We start from the raw sequence: 20,047 nt of genomic DNA on the forward strand, positions 1-20,047 counted from the left end.
ATTTTCAGACCTAAAAGATGTCAATTAAAGTCGATGGGTATCATAAAGCTAAAATTCCCCACAGTGCCTGAAAAAGGACCCACCTGAAATTTCTTCTAAAAAAATGACTATCACATCACTTTACCATGCAAAAAGAATCTTAAATTTCCTAACATTGCTTTCCCTGATATAGACATATGGTCTGAGGAATTACTAGCATTGCACTGATTTTCATTCCAGGAGAACTCTTCCAGAAATATTAACCAATTTAATGTCCTTGTGAAAGAGGTATTTGTTTTCATTGACAGAGAAAAAAAAAGACACAAGTCACACAGTTTGCTTAAGCCCACAGTCAGCCAGCACTTTTCCAAGGCATAAATATTAGAAATAGTCAAGGTCATTAGAATCTTACAGCCCATCAGTATTTTAGGATGATGTTAAAAATGACACATTTAGGAGCTTTTCAATTAGCAACCCAGGCCTTGCTACACACCCAAATGAATAATGACATTCTGAAATTAAAGAATTAACTTGGCAGCGTCTCCAAAATAGAAGAATCCCTGAGAAGACCCTGAAAGTTCACAAAAATACTGGTGCGAAGTTTGAATTTTTCACAAGTTGCAAAGAGAAGAGTTTGAACTTATCTGAAGTAGACCTGAAAGGGCAGGATGGTTTACATACTACATGTAGATGCTCACTGAGATACTGGAAACTATCTGAAGTCATGAGATTTGAGAAGCTGGTTTTAGAACCCTAAATCTAAAATTTCTATTGAGTAATTTAGGCTTGGAATGAAACAGGCAAGATGGACTGAGAGATACTGTGACGAGAGGAGAACATCAAGGACAATGGGGCAGGTGGCTTCACATCAGCTCTCTGTCATTGCCAAAGAAGTTCTAAAGCCTTCTGCTTTCTTCCTTTGGGCTTTGGAGGGGAGTCACGGATAGGCCAGGGGAATGGCTCAGCTTTAGGCCTACTCCTTAAGGTCAAACACTTTTAACTTACTCCGTAGGCGCATATTGTAAGAAGATTTGAAGGGCAGAGGGCAGGATGGCTAGATGGGACCCATGGCTAAGAGGGAGAGGCGGTAATCACAGCTTAAGCCAAGGGAGGGTAAAGGGCCTAGAGTTTTTCTAGAGGCCAGAACAGAGGAGGGAGTTGGAAGAGGGAGTAACGAGAGACCCATAGGGCATAAAAAGAGCCAGCCAAAGATCTGGAGACCAGAATATCAGACAAGGTGAAAACGTGGGCCATGGAAAAAAAAAAAAGGGCCATGGAAGTCAGGCTTCCAGCTCTGACACTATGAAAAGGTCAACAAATCCTTTCCATAAAAGCCAAGTATACCTTTCCCCTGGCTGGCAGCTTGGAGGCCGCAGGACGCCTGGAGTTACTGTAAAAGACGGGAACCAGCGGGAGTTCGTCAGAGCTCTGGCAGCCTTCCTCAGAAAGTCCGGGAGCTGCAAGTTCCTGAATGGGTGACGCTGTCAAGCTGGCCAAGCACAAAGAGCTCGCTCCCTATGATGAGAACTGGTTCTACACATGAGCTGCCTGCACAGCACCTGTACCTCCAGGGCAGCGCTGGGGTTGGTTCCGTGACCAAGATCTATGCGGGGCGTCAGAGAAATGGTGTCATGCCCAGCCACTTCATCAGAGGCTCCAAGAGCGTGGCCCGTCGGGTCCTCCAAGCCCTGGAGGGGCTGAGAATGGTGGAAAAGGACCAAGATGGGGGCCACAAACTAACACCTCAGGGACAGAGAGATCTGGACAGAATCACTGGACAGGTGGCAGCTGCCAACAAGAAGCATTAGAACAAAAGATGTTGGGTTAATAAATTGCCTCATTTGAAAAAAAAAAGTATAAAAATGGACAAAACTGTCAACAAACAACCATTTTAGGGCCCTGGGAATTGATCAAAGGCAAACAACACATTGAAAAATGTTTAATTTTGAAAAACTGCTACAACTTAAGAGGAAGTAGAACAGGAGTCTGTGGCCTTCTTGCCTGGGACTACTAGCCTCCCTCCCAGCTCAATCAGCAAGAACTTATTTTGTTAGGATAGGGCTGGCTGGAAAACCAGCAGCTTTGCTGCCGCAGGGAGTGGAGGTAAAAACTTGCAACTATGCCAGCCGGAAGTGATAAACCCGGTAGAAAACAAACAAGGACAACCCACAGCTTTGTGAGCCTGCAGTTACAGCTCCCATTGGGGAAAGTGACAGATCAGCCAGCAATTTAAAAGGGTGACAGTGGAACTGAAAGAGTCATAGAAGGATGAGATCAGCTCTCCACACATCCCTGGCTGACTGGGAAACTAGGCATGTGTACAGGGGAGACTCAAGAGAGCCCAGGAGAAAGTAAACTCCAACGGTGACTGGGAAGGGCTGGTGACTTTGATTGCACACCCAAGCCCCACGCAGATCAACTGGCAAAGGGCAGAAGCCCTACAGGTTCAAAGTGTCTGAGCACAAGCTCTGCCCTGATCCCTGGCTGAGGACTAAGCTATGCAGACTCAGGGACAACCTCCATGAAGTGAGGCTAAAAAATAAAAATGAGGATTTAAAAAATGAGTAGACATCTATGGCCACATACTGTAGCAGAGACAGATTCTACTGTGTTAGTCCAGGAAAGTTACTTTTTAAAAAGCCTCAGAAAAATAAATCAGAATCCACAGTTGCTACAATACATTATCCTAAATGTCATTTTCAACAATGACAAAAAATGATGCTGGAAGAAAAAGTGTAAAGAAAAGCGATCAATAAAAACTGACTCTGACTGAGCCCATATGTTGGATTTAACACACAAAGACTTGAAAGCAGCAACTGTAAATTAGTTCAAAGAATTAAAATAAACTGTATTCAAACAATTAATGGAAAATATGAGGACAATGACAACAAAGAGTCGTAACAAAGAAATAGAAACTATTTTAAAAAAAACAAATGGAACTTCAGGAGTTGAAAAGTGCAATAATCAAAATGAAAACTGTATTGATGAGTCGCCAGCAAATTTGAGAATACAGAAGAAAGAACTGGTGAATTTGAAGACGGATCAATAGAAATAATCCAATCCGGAGAAAAGAGAGAAAACAACCTTGGAGAATTGGGTCATATCAGAACAGAGTAATACCAGCAGGCAGAACAGAAAGTAATCTAAACCTGAGCTGAAGAACTTCTCAGTTGTAAGCCTCTTGTTCATTTTGTAAAATGGGGATAATAAATAGTACCTACACCTCACAGAATTGACTAGAGGATAAAATGAATTAAAATATGTAAGTCACTTCCTGGAACATTATAAACACATAATAATTTTTAGTTGCTATCATCATCATCATTCACACTTTGCTAGGGAAGAAAATCATGACTGGCCCTGACCCCAATAGTTCCTAGTGAAACTTCCCTACCTGTAGGAAAAGTTCCTACCGCTTGCTGAGAAGAGGGATATAAATCATAACTGCTACTGAAGGAAAATAATAGAGCTATCAGTTCTTTGACACGCATTACCTAACAAAGATCCTATAGTTACTTCATAATCACAGGCATACCTCAGAGATTGTAGGTTCAGTTCCTGACCACCATAATAAAGCAAATATCACAAATTTTTTGGCTTCCCAGGCATACAAAAGTTATGTTTATACTATATGGTAGTCTGTTAAGTGTGCAATGGCATTATATCTAAAAAAATGTATATACCTTAATTTTAAAATACTTTATCTCTAAAAAATTCTAACCATCATCTGACAACACAGTGTTGTCACAAACCTTCAATTTGTAAAAAACGCACTGTCTGCAAAGTTCAATACAGCCAAGTGCAATAAAATGAGGTATGCCTGTATACAATTACTTCTACATTTGTAATCATACTTTACTTTTTAAATATTTGGTTTTTAAGATATTCAAAAGTTTCTGCCTGAGTGTGAAATTCTAGAGAAATTTGCTTATATATATATTCATAACAAGATCTAGAAATGATTTGAACATTTGCATCTGAGTAAGCCTTCTTTTTATATGTGTTGATGCTAGGAGTAGGGCAGTCATAATTAGACTGAACAACTGATTCATATAATATCAGAAATAAGAGTGCCAAAACGTAACACAAATTTTGCCAAACAAAAATAACTGGCAAGCCAGCTACTCTGACTTGAGGGGAATTACAAAGTTTGATCTAAAGAAACTCTACTTCCCACCAACATATTTATCTATTTCACTTTTTTTTTCTTTCTTTCTTTCTTTTTTTTATTTTTCTTACTCACTCTGTTTTTGGAACAGCTTTTCTCAGCCAGAAGAAATCAGTCTGTGCTAAATACTTGCGGGTTTGCAGGACGTTGCCGAAGTAGTCAGATTCTGAAAACTTGACCTGAATAAAACAAACCACGACCATCACTGTTCTAAGTGCAGATAAAAGATGGCTCTGAAAAAAAAGACTTCAGCGCACAAATGAGCGCGCAGCGGAGACGCTGCACTCCTCACATCATCTCTCAGCCATCACCGGTTAACCCAGTCTTCACAAAGCCATGAAATTTAATCTTGCCATGAAATTTAATCTCAGTGATTTTCTTTTAAAATAAAAAGCTCAAAAATCAATACGGTCGTTTCTGGATGACAGTAAAAAACGAGCAGCTGCAGTAATTTACAATGCATTTCATTTGCTTTATAACTGAAAAATCTACTTTAGCCTTTACAGAACATATTATCTTAGGTTTGAAATTTCTTCGCCCACATGAGTCCTTGATCTTTTCTAAAAATGTGTACTTTATTTATTTGTCACATAGGTTCTTCTAATAACATTCAGTTTATTCAGCTGAAACCTCGTTTAGTTCACAGATGATGATTTAGTCAAATGTTAAAATCTAATTTACTGCAATCAGTATTTGTTCATGAAGGAAAAAAAATGAAAGTGACTCAGACTTACTTTCTACCCTAAGCACAATGGAGTCACTAGAATAGTTTGATTATTAATTGAAATTTTCTATCAACGCTCAAAAAATGCTCTGGTCACTGAAGATTCATGAAATTACAGAGGCAAATCATAGATTATAGCTCGCATGGAAAAAAAGGAAGTTGATGGCTCACAACAATGTTGTCTATCAAAATAGGGAGAAATACATAATTGATTCTTGAGTTCCTTTTCTTTTTTTTGGAAGGAGAATGGCAGACAGTTTTAATTCTATAGGCACTCTATCTACAAAAGTAGCAATACTTAACCTAAACATTGTAAATAATATCCATGTAACAGTAAAAGCAGTGGTTTGTAGTGATCCCTAATGCTTTGGTTTTAAAATATATTACTGTGGCAAATAAAATTGAAAAAATACACATTTGAATGAGCAAATAACCGAGAGTAATCATTCTTATTAGCTGTAATATTTTTGTAAATTTAAGCCATGATACTCTTTTAAAAGCAAAAATTAAAATATGGCAAATGAAGGTATATAAGACCCACAGGCATCACACTACAGATATGAATGAATATACACAACTTGACAGTTACAGACTTGACAGCAGCCTATGTGTTGGCCAGTGTCTCGCTCAGGTTTATCTCTTCCCTAACATATCATGGGTACTCATTTTGTCTGCAGAGTAACTTTTGTTAATGACTCATCTTAGCAATCTTTCCAGGGGACCGGGCCAAAATATAAAGAGAAGAATAAAATAACTAATGGCACAGAGAGAAAGGCAGGAATGAAAGTATCAATTCCTGGCATCTTCGGTGTTCTCCTTGGCCAACAAGTTACAGAGATGAGACTTCAAACTGTCCCTCCCTCACTCCTCTTAGGGGAGGTGGCTGATGAATAAATCGTGGTATAATCACATAATGGAAAACCACACAGAAGTCTAAATAAATGGTCTGTATGTGTGAACATGAAAGAATCTCAAAAGCAATGCTGAGTAAATAAGACAAGTTGTAAGTATTAGAGAATTTAAAATTTTAAAACTTATAAAACAATACTATATGCTGTTTATGGGCACATACCTATGTAGCAGAAGCATAAAGAAATGCATGGGAATGAGAAACACTGAATTCAAGAGAGCGTATCTAGGGAAGGAGACAGGCAGGGAAGAAGGACATTAGGTCAAGGAGGACTACACAAAGAATTTCCAATGTATCTGCTTTATTCATTTAAAATGTGTGTGTACATGTATACAGCTAATATGGCAATATGTTTAATACTTGTTAAAGCTAGAGGTGTTCAAAATACGATTTTACATACTTTTCTGATGTTTGAGATGCTCCATAATAAAAAGAAATCTTACAATCGATTGTATTTTAGGTAGATGTTTATACTCAGCCTCAGAAGAAAGAGAGTAAGCTCCTTGTTTTAAGAAGCCACCCTAACTAGCAATTCTAATGTGTTCCCGGATCACACAGTTTAAAGATGTGTCCAGTGTTCAACCTTTTTTCAGCTTTTGCTCCGAAGACAGCTCTGCCAGAACTTTCAGAATATGATTGTAACTGACAGAAAATTCAGATACGTTCTTGGGTTCAGAGCGTGCTCCAGAAAATGCTCCCAAAGGAATTTCCTTCAAAAATATTAACTTTTTTTAGACGCAGACGTAGAGAATGGACTTCAGGACACGGGGAGGGGTAAGTGTAAGCTGGGATGAAGTGAGAGAGTGGCATGGACATATATACACTACCAAATGTAAAATAGATAGCTAGTGGGAAGCAGCTGCATAGCACAGGGAGATCAGCTCGGCGCTTTGTGTCCACCTAGAGGGGTGGGATAGGGAGGGTGGGAGGGAGACGCAAGAGGGAGGGGATATGGGGATATCTGTATACCTATAGCTGATTCACTTTGTTATACAGCAGAAACTAACACACTATTGTAAAGCAATTATACTCCAATAAAGATGTTGAAAAATATATTAACTTTTTTGTACTATCAATGGGGTCAGTTGTTACTTCTAGAAGAGTCTGCTAATAGTGGTACTTTCCTGTTCCATTCGAAAACAAAAACTTGACATTCAGGTTGTTCTACAGACATTAAATGGAAAACCACCCAAAAATTTCCTAAAGAAGAAGAGTTCCAAGTCTAAAAATACTTTACATAAATATGGTCCTACCATAGCCATGAAAATGGTCATGGGGAGCAAAACTCAGAGGCAAGAGATTACAAATTTGCCAACATCTTACCTATGTTTAGAAGGATAAATTTTAAATTGTTTTAATTATTAAACTGAGCATATTTTCTATTTCTTAGCCTGGTTCAGTTAATCTATTTCATTTATTTAATGGACATCACAGGTAACAGGGGACAATTTTTACTTTTTCCTGTAAGACAGGTTAAGTGTTTGGGAGTAAGAAAGGGCCAGAGGCTGTTATTCCCATATGACAGATGGGAAACAGCGATGGAGAGATTATGGAACCTGGCCAAGTCACACAGTCCAAATCATTAGGCTCCTGCTTCAGTGTTATGTTCATTGGTCCTAATAAGAAAACTGGTGATTCAACAAAGAGAGTACAGGGAAGGAGGAGGAGAAGGTAAGAATTACGAGTGGGAGGAGAAGTAGTGATTAAATAAATCAGGGTACAGTTTACTTAATATCAGACAGCTGTTAAAATAACGGTAATGAAGGCTATGGAAGACAAGGACAAAACAATATGTTAGCTGTAAAGGTCAGTATACAAAATTATATATAAGCATCAATTACAGCTATACAAAAATAGATAAAATAATACACTAAAACAGAAGTACATACTATTATGTTCAAGTACCAACATTCAGGGACTTTTTCATTCCTTTTCTCTATTTTTCAAATTTTCCACCATGTGATAATACTTCGATAATTTCAAATATTTCAATAGGGCCTTGAGTGAGAAAAAACTATGAAACCTAGGAACCATCGGGGAAGTTCTGCTTGTTGTAGAGACAGCAACAAGAATGAATGTGCATGAATATTTTAGAACCACTTGTAATCTTCAAAAAAAAAAATGTTTAAACTGTGAAAGCGACAATAATTGGCTCAGAAGTCTCTTGTCCTTTCAGTTACTGGTGAAAATCTAGGTCAAGTGGATAATGACTTTCAATCAATTCCACCTCCTGACTTTTCAATTGAGTGACCTTTGGGGAATTAATTGGGGCTCCCGTGTCATTTAGCTGTCCAGATCATAAAATTTAGGGGAATCTGACGTTCTCTTTGTGGAAATCCTATCCTAGATGCCTAGCACAAACACAACAGACTAAATGGAAGAATAAAGCTATTACCCTCCCCAAAGGTGAGGAACACATAATAAGGGCAGAACAAGGAAATGTGTTCAGCTTCTCTGTAGAACCAGTAAATACAACTTGATAAGATACTACATAAGCCAATAGGAAGTATAGAGTCTAGAACACTTTTTAAGCTAAATCCATTTAAACATACTCAGTGATATATCCAAATACCTCTAAGAAAGATTTTATTTTAGGCACCCAAAGAACTCTGAATACTTAATGTAATCCAGATTTTAGAATTATGCTTTCCCTTATTTAAATAGCAAAGTCGGACTTCCCTGGTGGCACGGTGGTTGGGAGTCTGCCTGCCAGTGCGGGGGGCGGGGGGGTTCCGGGCCTGGTCCAGGAGGATCTCACGTGCGGAGATCCTCACGCGCGGAGGGGCTGAGCCCATGCGCCGCAACTACTGAGCCTGTGAGCCACAGCTACTGAAGGCCGCTCGCCTGGAGCTCGTGCTCCTTAACAAGTGATGCTGCCACAGCGAGAGGCCCACGCACCTCTATGAACAGCCGCTGGCTCCAACTGGAGGGGGGTCCTCGCGCAGCAGCGAAGACCCAACGCAGCCGAAAATTTTTTAAAAAAGTATTTAAATAAAATAAACATATAAATAGCAAAGTAATACACAAGATTGCTGTGTTTAGATGGCTTCGCCGTACGTAGTATGTAGTATACATATATACACACCTACATACGGGGTGGTGTTCAAAATGTTTAACAACCTAAGTACACAGAACACTGTGGAAGATACAGTTCCCACAGGCATTCACATAAGGGTGACTCTGAGGGAGCACCAACTAGCACACCAACCAGGAACCAGATGAAACCAGATGCCCTGCTGCCACCACCGGGGGTAAGGGGAGGTCTTGGTCTGCTGCGGCCAGTGGAACACAAAGATGGGACTTCGTGTCCCATCTCCGTGTGCGGGAGTTACGGAGGACTGGCTAGAAGGCCAGTGGGCACCAGTGCACCTCCCTCCAGTGCCCACTCTTGCTCTCCATGGTCATGGGGGGTCAGAGATCACTTGAGAGAGCTGGCGGCAATGCTTCATTTTGTTTTTTTACCAAGTAGTACAGAATTATTTCAATATTTTAACAACTAGTTTTTCTGGAGCATTCCACCTAAATATCACCTCACTCTTGCATAGTGGCAGCAGCACTCTCTGTCATTTATGCACACAAAAAACATATACACACATAAACACACAAGTGTTCCACTAGCAAGAGCAGACCAAGACCCGCCCCAAAGAATATTATGGGGGTTCACATATTATATACATATCTCCATGCGCATATTTATGTTGATGTATGTATCACTCACCAGAAACATGGATCTTTTCTGAAAAATTACCCACATCCAGTTCTCCTAAGTAAATGGAGGCCAGCTGTGATTCTGACTTTAGCTCCTACTGCAATTTTCCATTGGTTTTCACAATGAGTGACGTGCCTAATAGGGTCAAGTATTTACCTACTGTCTCTCAGATACATGCCCACCCTTTCACTCCATTCTATAATATAATGCTAGGCTGTGAATCTGAAAACCATGTTTCCCAGGCTCCACTGCAGTCGGCTTCCTGCCAATAGGAGGCACTGGCGGAAATCCGCAGGTGGAGGGGGGGAAAGGATGCTGTGTTTTTTCTCTTTCATTCCCTCTCTCTCCTCTTTCTTCTTCCGACTATGACTCTGGAAGAATCTTCAGCCCCTCTTCCACAGGCCCAGCTCTGCTCTGGAGTGGCAGTTCCTCATCTGCTCTCGAAAGCAATGGTACCACCACCTCCTCCCTTTTGTGTCCCTAGACACAGGGGTGGTAACTGCTTCCTAAAAAAGTTATTAATCTCTGGTTTACCTCGCCTTCCTGATTTTTGCCTTCCAACCTATTTCCTGTATTATATCTCCTCTCTTTGAAATACCTGATGCAGTGTGGTTTTCCTGGCTGATACAGAAATCTTCCCAAAATTGGTATCAACTCACTCTTGCATCTGTCTCCATCAAAGAACAGTGAAGGTACACCTTATAAGGTTTGTCTGAACATGGACTGATGCCTATCTTTTTAGACTAGCTAACAGGCTTTCCTGCATGCTACTGGGGGCTCACATAAAGAGCACATCCTTTTTCTTGTTCTTTTCAAAGACTACAGAAAGACTGTTGTTCAGCAATATTTTACTGGGTATCTCACTTTACCCTGTTATCCTCAAAAGAGAAAAAAAAATTGTTTTCTAATTCTTTATATCTGCCTCTAAGTTCTTTTCCATTTTCTCCTATCTCCATAAGAGCCCAACTTGAGTTTTCAGCCTTTCCCTTGACCTTCATCTAATCCATTCTCCAATCTCTATCCTCTTTCCTTTTGTGTGTGTACCTGATGAATCACACCTTCACTTGCATCAAATAAAGTAAGCTGTTTTTCATTTGTAACAGCCTGTCATGCTCAGAGTTTGTATTACCAGAAATTTCTCATAAGCCCAACAGTAGTCCTTATCTACATATTCCTCAAGACTGAAAACACAGTCCCATTGTGTACCAGCAGTACTTTAGTCCTTTTGCTATTAACCTCGGTGACACTATTACTATCACATCAAGCATCCTTTACCTATTTTCCGGTTGGGTTTTATTCGTTTTCTCTATCAGTTTCTGATCATGAATGTATTTTTACTTCATGTATTTGGATTTTTTTCACTGTCTTTTTTAAACTGTTAGAAACTCTTGGGTGTAATTGTGTCTGCTTTGGCAATGAGTTGGGTGAAAGCCGTTTCTTCACAAAAGTACTTAAAAATTTTGGTATATAATGGCTTCAGTTCAGGCCCTGGAGACATGAGGAAATACACCTAACACTGCATCCTGTTTGGCGTCTGGTTTCTTTTCACAGAAGATACTACATTTATTGAATCATTAAATTTGGGGCATTCACTTTAAACAGCAGCAGACTGCCAACAAAACTTGATCAACTAAACACCATGAGTGAGCCCTGAATGCTATCTTATTTGATTAAGGCCTGAGACTGTTCCATCTGTATAGCCTCTTAAATCAATTTCAGGCACATGGATACTGTATGTGTTAATTCGTAATGACCTTTCCAATCCAAAATAATTTACTATCATAAGTGAAAAATTGAAGAAGCCATAACTAACACTTAACAGTGTGCTTACTCTGTGCCAGGGTCAGTTCTACATACTTTAAATATGTTAACTTATCTGATCCTCATAGCAGCCCTATAAGGGAGGGATTATTACTATCTCCATTTTGATATGAAGAAACTGAGGCACAGAGAGGTGGCATAACCTACCCTAGGTTGCACAGCTAGGAAATGGCAGAATGGGGATTTAATTCCAGACACTTTGATTCCAGGGTCCACGTTCATAACCACTACACCAAACTGCCTCTCAAATTCTCACCCGCATTCTTCAAGTATCTGCCAATCACATGTAATTATCCAGGTTCTACCGTTGAGGTACTTTGTGCCCTGGTGATGCCCTTCTTAGCAGCAATAGTTCTCATACTGATAAACAAAGTTATAGCTATCATTTATGGGGAGATGACTTATGTGCCACACATTATGCTAGGTGCTTTTACAGTTATATAATCTCATTTAATCTTCTCAAAAATACTAAGACTTGGTTATTATTATCTCCAGTATCCAGATAATCAAAGTGATGCTAACTGAGGTTAAATAACCTGCAGAAGATCAAACAACTAGCAAGTGGAAGAGACAGAATCACTTCTTCGTCACTTAACAGTATGACCTCCCTTCTCTTCCTCACCCCATCCCAACCAGCTCTGGGAAAGCAGTTCCCAGCCACTCTTCAACTCACTCCTCTGTTCCTCCAGCAGAGCTGCCTGACAAGAACCCTGCAAAACCCCTTCTCTGATTACAAGTAGAGCTTCCTGGGCCCAGATTTCAGTCCTGGCTCTGACGCTTGGCATGGCACTGAGGAAATCACCCAACTTCTTTGAGTCTCTATGTCCTTTTCCGCAGATGGGGATAAACACCATCTATTTCACAGGATCAGTGTGGGGCTTAAAAGATAATGTACATGAATGTGACAAATGTGTCAGTATCTTTAATTATCATGCTAATAGTGAGATTTTTCAGGATCAAAACAATGTATAATGGGCTGTGTGAGCTTTGGGATACTGTGAAGCACAATTATTTTCCTCCACAGTAACTGGATCAATACTTTGGAAGGCTATATCTTGGAGCCCAACTGAGAAACTTTCTAATTAATGCTTTCGCTCACTTTTGAATAATCTTATAAAATTCCAATGTTCATCTATAAAGCTAGGATTGCTTACAGATATGCAACTTATTAAATCACAGTTTCAGGAAAGAGCTATACCTCAGAACCACTGTTATTTAAATGAATTCCAAAAAAACTACTTTTTCAAGAAAATCTAGTGAATGATAAAAACAGGGGTTTTTGTGAGGAAGAAAAGTTCTTTACCAGAACTATCTGTAGGAAGGAAAATAACAGTGGTTATGATTAGAAAGGCCTGTAATGAATGCGTCTACTGGAAAATATATGTCCCAAAATACTGGAATAAAAAAGAATGACTATTCCTCCATCAGTAACTTACTGCAAATATACAATCCAACTCACAATAAATTATAGAGTCATATGTATATGCACTTAGTTTGTCAAAACACTCATAAAGTTTAATGAAGTTAACTTCCAACAGGCAAGATTTAATATGAATGAAGCACATAGAGACTGTTTAACAACAAACATCATACATTCACCATTAGAACATGCTCGCTAATTGTAAAATACTCAATTTGCTTAATTCTTTCCTTTAGGATCAGTGTAGACCAAATCCAAGTCCATTTGCTTTATGGTACCCACTCAGCTACACATTCTTTCTGACACTTCCTTTATTTTGAATCTGCTCTAAATCTTGTGATATGCCTGGCATAATGAGGCTGATATCTAGCCAAGGAATGAATCAAAAGTTGGTGCTTTTTGGCACCACCAGATTTAACTGCCTGGACTTGGGTTAGCTGAAAGGCCGAGGCCAGTAAAACTTGCCCGAAAAAAAATACAGTAAATTTAGCACTTACTGCCTTGAGGTCTTCATTAACATGAGTATCATTCATTATAAATTCAGGATAGCCAACTTTTGCCAAAACAGCTCTTGCCTATAAAAAGGAAAAAGAAAAATGATGTCAGAGTTTCAGCACTTAAGTCATTAATAATCAAAGGACAGAGGAATGCAGCCTTCATCTGAAAACTCTGTTTACTGAATATCTACTATATGTAACCGACTGTGAAGGGCAAAAAAGAAAAAAAAAATCTAAGTTAGTCCCTGCCCTCAGCATACTAAAAGCACAGTGAATGTAGCAAATAAGTATATAATACAAGATAAATAAAGGTTCAGATATAGACAATATTGCCTATAAATAATTTTATTTATAGACAATATTGTTATCAAAGTCCATAGCAGAGATTATTTCCTCATGGGGCAAATGCTTAATGGAGAAGGTGACCAAACTGAGTCTTAGAGAATGGATGGGATTTCAAAATGCAGAGCTGAGAAGAAGGACAGACATTCCAGGAGAGCAAACAGCAGGGGCAAAGTCAGGGAGACGAAAAACAAAGAGCACGTCAGAGAGATGGTGAGTAGTTTCCCGTAGCTAGAGAAGAAAGCACAAGGGGTGGACACAGAAAACAATGCAAGAAAGCCAGCTTTGGCTACATCACAGGGATTCCTGAATGCCATGCGAAGAGTCTACATTTTGTTTTACAAACAAGAGAGAACTAAATATTTTTAGCAGAAATAAAATGAGATGAGTCACCCTCCAGCAAAATTATCTGTGCAACTCCGTGAATGATGGCCAGGATGCCGGAAAAATTGGAGGTAGGGAGTCCAGACTAATTTAAGATGCATCACAACCATCCTTTTGATAGACATACTACTTACTCCCTGTTTTACAGTTTATAGGGAATGGATAAAGGAAAAATAGGCACGTACAAGGAGCCTCCACAGCAGGGACTGGCAAACTATGGCCTATGAGCCAAATCTACTCTCTGCCCCGGCTCGCCAGCCCAAATCTGCTTCTATCAATAAAGTTTCATTGGAAAACAGCCACGCCCACTCATTTACATGTAATCTATGGCTGCTTTTGCACTACAACGGCAGAGTTAAATAGTTGGGACAGAAACCCTTCGGCTCACAAAACCTCAAATATTTACTCTCTAGCACTTTAAAGAAAAAGTTTGCCAACCCTTGCTCTCAAGAAACTTTGTCTCTCTCCTCTCCCCAGATACAGGGTTTCACAAAAACAAAAGAACAGCTTACTCAAAGAGTAAGTACAGTGTCAGGCCTCTGCCCAGATCCCCTGGGATCCCTTTTATCACCTCAGCATATCCCTCCCCAGCATCTAAGTTCTTTTTCCTTTCTAATGGCCAGCACCTGAGACTGAAGGCCTGCCCTAGGGCTACTAGGACACCTTGCCTGCACTCAAAACAGTTTCCTCCTGGGAGTTTATCTGCCGTGGGCCCGCTTCTCCGCTGCCATCCCAGCAGCCCTCAGCCAATGACTGCCTGTAGCAGGAATATGCAAGTCCAGCTCCTTTGCTTCAATTCAGGACACAGTGTGAGGTATAATTTGCCCTCTGGAGTTCCCCACAGGGTCAGGCTATCTGAGACTTCCCCTGAAATGGCACCCTGGTCCATCTCTCACCCTTCCCAGCCTGGCTTCCCTCATTCCCTTGCTGGTTTCTCCTGGGAGCACTTGCTGAATAAATCATAAAACACCTGCACACGAATCCTCATCTCCAGCTCCGCCTCCAGAAGTCCCAACATAAGACACCAGGCAACCCCAAACACATCGGTTTTATTCCAGCAAAGCAAAAACCAGTGACCTTTGTACACTGCTCTTAGCAATGAGTTTTTTCCTTCAGTCCTTTTCAATTTTCCTCACTCAAGAAATAAATAGAATAAGATAGTATGTTTTCCTTATCTGCCTTGAGATAATTCAGATATTAAGTATCAGCAGAAACTTGAAACTCAAGACTCAGAGAGGATTTTACAAGTGCCGCATGACACAGTCATAATGTTTTTTTTGTTTGTTTGTTTGCGGTACGCGGGCCTCTCACTGTTGTGGCCTCTCCCGTTGCGGAGCACAGGCTCCGGACGCGCAGGCTCAGCGGCCATGGCTCACGGGCCCAGCCACTCCGCGGCATGTGGGATCCTCCCGGACCGGGGCACGAACCCGTGTACCCTGCATCAGCAGGCGGACTCTCAACCACTGCGCCACCAGGGAAGCCCCATAATGGGTTTTGCTGTTCCAGAGCCTCAAATATAGCACAGATCAAATTTTGCCTTTAAAACCCTGTGAGTTACACTGAAAGTCTGATATGACCCCGAGAGCGGATAACCAGTGGTTACAACTCGCCCCCAACACCAAACAATACATCATATGTCTACAGGTTACCTCGTTCCAGATTGTTCTGTCACTTCCCTCGTATTTAATTCCTCACTATACTTAGCTCGCCACAAGTCATATACATAATAACTATAACAAAGAGCTCCAGACAGTCTCAAAAAAAAGAAAGAAATACACAAGCTGAGTCATCCACAATTGTTTTCTGAACACTGGTCTTTCCGGAGCATGCTGGTGAATCATGGATTGTTTTTCCAACCTCACGCTCTGGGACCCCCACTGCACTACAGAGCTGCACAGAGTATATTACCTTCTGCACTGTATATGCAGGTCACTGAATCCTTTTTTATTATTTATTTAGCAACACCACGACTTGAAGAGAGCCAGAATGGTGATACAAAGAATCTCTATTCATCTAAGAACACAAAGGTAAATAATACTAGTAGCAACACTGCCAACATCTGAAAAGAATACTCTTCTTCCCCAAAAATGTGCTGTGTTGTTATGCCTCTATTCAAGCCCAAATGCTCCTTCTGCCAGACAGTCTGTTGTCACTTCCACATCATCCCACCCCACCCCGTTCTACACTCTTCCCTGAGAAGCCCCAGAACTACATCTCCCAAAACCCCATGGGACCTGACTGCAGGTTAGACTCTGTGAATGAGAAGCACTCATAGGAGACTGGAAAAGTAGAGGAGGAGACACTATTTATTCACTCGCTGCTGGTAGCTATGGGCAGGCACATGAGCATCTGCAGACAGCAGATAAAGAGCTTTGCCAGCAGCTTCCAAGCATTCTCCTGAGAAGAGACCTTTCGTGTGTGGGCAGCAGAGACCATTGGTAGGCTCTGCCCTCCACTCCCCAGCCCTCCTGATGATTGCATAAGCCTCCAAATCCCCATATTAAACATCTTTCTGCTTGACACACTTAGAATGGCACCCATTTTCCTGAATAAACTCTGATATACCCTTTAAAGCAAATAATGATCACATCACTTTTTAATATTTTCAGAATGGAAGAAATGAAGCACCAAAAGCTTGATGGCTTGTGAAGGGAAAAGCATTAGTGAAGCAGGCCTGAAATCAATTACTCCATGGGTTATAAGGACAAGAAGGAAAGGCAAGTTCCACTGCAAACACTGAGAGAACAGTGGGATAAATAAAAAGCAGACTGCATGTTATATCCCGCAAGAAATACTTCCCAGTCTGCTTATGGCTGATCAAAAACTCCAGAGTTTTCCATAACCAGTGCATGCATTTCTATCCCTTATTCACACAGACCTCCAGAAAGGGCTGCACATGACAACTGGACCTTCTTCCTCAATAAAGGAGGCTCAAATGATCTTCACTACCTGTGTGACCCTGAGCAAAGTACTTAACTTTTCTGAAGCAAATACTGCCTATTATATATCCAATATCCACATTCCTTTCCCTTGCTTACTATCAGACCCCAGTTCTTCTCAGGATGACAATGGACCCAACGAAAAACAGCTGCATCACCCAACTTCCTTTGCAGTTACAGTTGGCTACGGGATGAGATTTTGGCCAATGACATATAACCAAAAGTCCTTGTTGCACTCCCAGGAATATGTTTTAAAAGACGAGGCTGTTTTCAGCTGGCATGTGTCCTCTGCCTGCAGTCCACGGTTTCTCAACCTTAGCAATATTGACATTTGGGGCCAGGTAATTCTTACTGTGGGAGCTGTCCTGTAGACTGTAGGATGTTTAGAAGCATCTTTGGTTTCTACATACTAGATGCCACTAGCAACACCACCTCACAACTCGTGACAACCAAAAATGTCTTCAGACATTGCCAAATGTCCCCTAGGGGCAAAATTGCCTGCTGCGTAAGAACCACTGCTTTAGCCTTTCCTCTTCCTCCTTCCTGCAGTACTGATGCAATGGCAGAGATAGGGCAGCCATCTTGTAACCACAGGGTAACAAACAAGAGGAAGAAATTGACATGCTAAAAAGGGTGGAATGAAGAGCTGGGTGCCATCTGGAGCCCACCATATCAGGCATGAACTGCCTCCCTTCCCCCTCTATGACATGAGGAAAATAAACCCCTATTTGTCTGAGGCATTATATATAATGTTTTCTACTAGCTGTAGCTGAATGTAATCCTAACATGATCTTTTCATCAGATACAGCCTGAGGGGGAAAAAATAGTACCTATACTTCATTGGTTTGTCTGCAAGGATTCACAAAGACATTGCACACAAAGCACTTTTTTATGCCTTGGTCCAGAGTACATGATGAATAAATGTTGGCTGTAGATTATACAGAGAAAGTAGAAATATGACTTCTTCCAAGGATCTGGAGTAACACTGTTCTGTACCTATTTGGAGGGTCTTTTAGGGGAACCCAGGCCAGATTACATCCTTAACCAAATACCTGAACTCCCCTGGGGAATAATGTCACTCTTTTTAGTCACAGGTCAAGTAGTGAGAGAGGAAGGCTGTTGAAGCAACCCTGTGATCAATGGGGAGACAGATGTGCCCATGAGATGCTTGGAGCATGGAGGAAGATTTCCTGAGCAAAGCCAGACTCTAAGTATGAGCCAGGAGAATCCAGGCTATTCAAATCCCCCCGAAAGTCTGAGGACTCTTCTGAGGGCCACTATTTGCACACCTCAGAAAATGGACACAAGAAACACTATGAAAGCTGATCTTAGCCAAGATCAGAGCAAAGGTTGCCTTTAGCATTCACCATCTTGGTTTCTGTTTTCCCTTCCTTTCTCTTGCCTGTATCCATTCCTCCCAGTACCTAGCAGGCCCTGTGTGTTCATACCACTTGCTCTCTGATCATACCCAAAACTGGCCTTTCCTTGGCAATACACTGTGCCCCAAAGTCATCTCCCCCTTCGCTCCTCATCCATCAAAACTGTTATTCCCTCACGGCAGCTAATCTATTAGCTGTCATTGGGGCCTCAAACTAATTTATAAGATGTGAGTGACTAATAGCAATCTAATGTATTAACTCAGGAGAAATATCTGTATTTAAAAGAGTAGTTCATTAACCAAACGGATAAATCAAATTATAAGGGAGGTTTCTGTAGCTGTCAGAACCTTCTTTCTGATACTACTCAAATCAAGCTAATGGCCTATTCCACTTAATCCCCATTGTGTTCCCCACATGGAATACAGTGCCGGGCATATAGCAAGTGATCAATGCTCAATAAATATTGATTCATGTAATGAGTAATTTAGTTGATAAACCCATTCTGATCAATGTCAAGAATAGTATGAGAAAATATAAAAGGTTATAGTCTAACACATGACCAAGAACATCATTCAATGCTGCTCCCGTCAAGGCACATTTCCATATAAACTGATCTTACCAAAAGAGATAAAATGAGGGAAAAAAGAGAGAGACTTTCTGAGAACCTAGGGAACTTTCTGGAAAATGGAGCAATGTTTAAAATCCATTGGGACTGGGGCTTCCCCGGTGGTCCAGTGGTTAAGAATCCACGTTCCAATGCAGGGGACACGGGTTCGATCCCTGGTCAGGGAACTAAGATCCCACATGCTACAAGGCAACTAAGCCTGACAGCCGCACCTACCGAGCCTGTGCACTACAACCAGAGAGCCGACGGGCCTCAACTACAGAGGCAAAGCACTCTGGAGCCCGCAGGCCACAACTAGAGAGAAGCCCACGCACCGCAACAAAAAGATCCCACATGCCACAACTAAGATTCGACCCAGCCAAAAATAATAAATAAATAAATAATAAATAAATAAAATTTGTTTAAAAAATCCATTGGGACTGACTTTTTCTTTTCTTTGCTGTGTTAGGTCTTCACTGCTGCGCACGGGCTTTCTCGAGTTGCGGCAAGCGGGGGCTACTCTTCGTTGCGGTGTGCGGGCTTCTCATTGCGGTGGCTTCTCTTGCCATAGAGCACAGGCTCTAGGCGCCCGGGCTTCAGTAGTTGCAGCACACGGGCTCAGTAGTTGTGGCACGTGGGCCCTAGAGTGCATGGTTTTCAGCAGTTGTGGCGCACAAGTTCAGTAGTCGTGGCTCACGGGCTCTAGAGTGCAGGCTCAGTAGTTGTGACACACAGGCTTCGTTGCTCCACAGCACGTGGGATCTTCCCAGACCAGGTAGCAAACCCATGTCCCCTGCATTGGCAGGCAGATCCTTAACCACTGCACTGCCAGGGAAGTCCTGGGACTGACTCTTGACAGCAACCAAAACTGTATTTTTTAATATAAGCTATTTCAATCAAACAACAAATACTTATTGAGAATGCTGTTGAGGCTCAGGACTCTCCTCAGTGCTAAAGAAATATAAAAATATATAAGACGATCCATGGCCTCACTGTATTTATATTACAAGACTGAAGAAAAACATTCTATGACAACTTGCCATAATCGCTACTACAAAGTATGAGCAGTATCTTAATTATCTGAACCTCTCTGTTCCTCAGTTTCCTCATCTGTAAAATGTGGATAAAATTACTTCTAATACCAATGCAGTGAAATAGAGAGTTGAAAGAA

The 20,047-nt window shown here is 41.0% G+C and overlaps 1 protein-coding gene and 1 pseudogene across 1 annotated transcript in view; one reads left to right on the forward strand and one right to left on the reverse strand.

Annotated features, from left to right (window-relative positions):
- Positions 1–20,047, reverse strand: part of PHEX (phosphate regulating endopeptidase X-linked) — a 201,450-nt gene that overhangs the window by 58,892 nt on the left and 122,511 nt on the right. Inside the window, exons 13-14 of the mRNA XM_030843712.2 lie at positions 13,229–13,306; positions 4,223–4,326 (exon numbers count right to left, since the gene is read on the reverse strand). Of these exons, the coding sequence (XP_030699572.1) occupies positions 4,223–4,326; positions 13,229–13,306 (182 nt within the window). The remainder of the gene's footprint in view (positions 1–4,222; positions 4,327–13,228; positions 13,307–20,047) is intronic.
- On the forward strand, positions 1,282–1,812 carry LOC115845658 (small ribosomal subunit protein eS19 pseudogene; annotated as a pseudogene).

The sequence above is a fragment of the Globicephala melas genome, chromosome X (genome assembly GCF_963455315.2).
Source record: "Globicephala melas chromosome X, mGloMel1.2, whole genome shotgun sequence".
In the NCBI taxonomy this organism is placed as follows: Eukaryota; Metazoa; Chordata; class Mammalia; order Artiodactyla; family Delphinidae; genus Globicephala; species Globicephala melas.